General features: G+C 37.9%; 1 protein-coding gene across 1 annotated transcript in view; it reads right to left on the bottom strand.

The window, feature by feature from the left end:
- Positions 1–2,500, bottom strand: part of LOC118762811 — a 13,080-nt gene that overhangs the window by 8,232 nt on the left and 2,348 nt on the right. The window contains exon 2 of the mRNA XM_036501690.1: positions 1–489. This exon is cut by the window's left edge and continues 379 nt beyond it. Coding sequence (XP_036357583.1) covers positions 1–489 — 489 coding nt within the window. The remainder of the gene's footprint in view (positions 490–2,500) is intronic.

The following is a 2,500-nucleotide window of genomic DNA, read 5'->3' on the forward strand; positions in this document are numbered from 1 at the left end:
TTACTTGAATTTCATCCGAATGTATAAGTTTCAGATCTCGTTTGAGTTTTTCGAATAAACAACTATCCTTGCCGCCGTAGTTTCTCTCAGTTCCCGCAATCTTTTCCATAAGTTCATTTTTGTTATATTTTGTAATGGATCGATGTTCGTAGATTGAAACGAAACCATCTGTTAGTTTTTCATTCTTGTTAAGCCTTGCAAGCTTAGTAATTCGATCCATCTGACTTCTTCTAGTGAATTTGCAGAAAAAGAACCATCGAAAAATAATATTCTCAGGGGTACGAAACAGAGTTGAGAAACGCTTCAAAATTCGGTGAAATTTGGGATCCATCAACTCTTCTTTGATTTCTTTCAATCTCCAATAGACATATTTTTGGTTGGCGATATCTTGTTCAACTTCACGTCTGTTTTCTTCGGGAAATAATCCATTGATGGCCAAGATGTCAGTTAAAGGGCCACGAGTTTTGTAGAGCTGCTTACGCCTTGTACCTTGTATAATTATATAGGACATACTTTCAATTATCATCATAATCAAAATAACAATAATGCAATATGCTGCTGCTGCTACTACTACTACTACTACTACTACTATACTACTACTACTACTACTACTACTACTACTACTACTACTACTAATAATAATAATAATAATAATAATAATAATAATGATCCTTTCTACAATAGGCACAAGGCCTGAAATTTTGGGGAAGGGGACTAGTCGATTACATCGAGTCCAGTGCTCAGCTGGTACTTAATTTATCGACCCTGCAAAGATAAAAGACAAAGTCGACCACGGCGGAACTTGAACTATAATAATAATCGGTGCAAGGTGCCAATTCTACAATATTGAGACTGAAACAGTGGATGTAAAGTTTTAGCTCTAGCAGAATATAAATAGAGACATGGCTAAGTTATCCAATATCTACACTGGTTGATGTTAGCACGCCAGGCAAAATGGTTTGCAGTGTTTCGTGTTCAACTGGTACTTGTCTTATCGTCCCCGAATACCTGAAAGGCAAAGTCGGCCCCAGCGGAATTTCAATTCAGAACATGAAGATTGCTTGGCGGCATTTCGTTCTGTTTGCTAACAATGTTGACACCTCGCCGCCTTAATTATAATAATAACAATCCTTCTTACTGTAGACACAAGGCTTGAAATTTCGGGGGTGGTGGAACGTGTCGATTATATCGACCCTAGAACATGACAAAGATTTATTTTATACGCCCCGAAAGTATGCAAAGCAAAGTCAACCTCGACGGAATTTGAACTCAGAACGTAAAGACGGATGAAATGCCCCGAAGCATTTTGCCCAGCGTGCTAACCATCCTGCCATCTCGCCACCTTAATTATGCTAATGACAACAACAATAATTCTTTTAATCATTTCTACGCGGACCATTTTAGTACATATTTCAACAACACGAATGTCACAGAAATGCGGGGAGATGGACAAAGCCATATAAACCATGGTGTGGGTTGGAACTTTGGTTATTATACAACAATATTTTAAGGACATTTTAAAGATTTAATATAAATTAAACACATTGAAAAATAGATACCCTTCTATAACACCATATTTTAAAAATTAATAGTAACACCGTTCTCATTATCGCCACCGTAACGTTGAGTGAGTGACATTACAAAACGAATTATATCAAGTATAAAGACAATCCTGAAAAACAACAAAAAGGAATATACAAAGAAATAAAATATATTACCATGACATGGTCTCTATAGGTTGAACCCCTGCCTGTCGCCTATTAGACAACCTGCCATGAATCTCAGATGTCTTCGACAACGAAAATTAAGTGCCCACCTCCATTATTCGGTAGATAGCCTACAGTAGCATATCAAGGCAAATCCTATCCACCCATATCAAGTAGGTCGCTCTCCCCACGCCGATTCTCTACATTTTACTTCGAACTTAAGAGATACATGCAAAGCTTGAGGTTCTTAGTCTACCACATTACCTCTTTCATCATTGCAACTAAGTAGAAGAAACTACCAGTTTCTCTGTATCAACGAAAACGTCCTTGCTAGAACAAGATGACAATACCTCCAGGACGGACTCTGCTGACAGTGATATCCATTCTAGTTGCGAGAATGGCTTTTGGATATAACTGCACAAGTTATCGATAACCTAACATTGAATGGATGCATGGTGATCGGATTTCCTAACGTTGGTATTAGATTGACATTTTACCCCTGGAATCCGTCTTTTCTATAAGAAATGGAAAGGTAGAGGACCGGATCTGGTCAGAGGTAAAATGGAAAAAGACAAACGGTTAGCAATAGCTTTCGCTCAGCTTATTTCTGTGTGAGACTGATCACAATATTTGTAGTCTCTTCCTATTTCATATCACTTGAACATTTGGATAAAAGCATACTGCAAGAAACTTAGGCGGACACTCGGCTCAACCAATGATGCTGACCTCTATGGAGTAGCGTCTCTAACAATCGAGTTAAAGGTCTTAAGTCTTGTTCATATTAAAGATTGCTC

The sequence above is a fragment of the Octopus sinensis genome, linkage group LG3 (assembly GCF_006345805.1).
Source record: "Octopus sinensis linkage group LG3, ASM634580v1, whole genome shotgun sequence".
Lineage (NCBI taxonomy): Eukaryota > Metazoa > Mollusca > Cephalopoda > Octopoda > Octopodidae > Octopus > Octopus sinensis.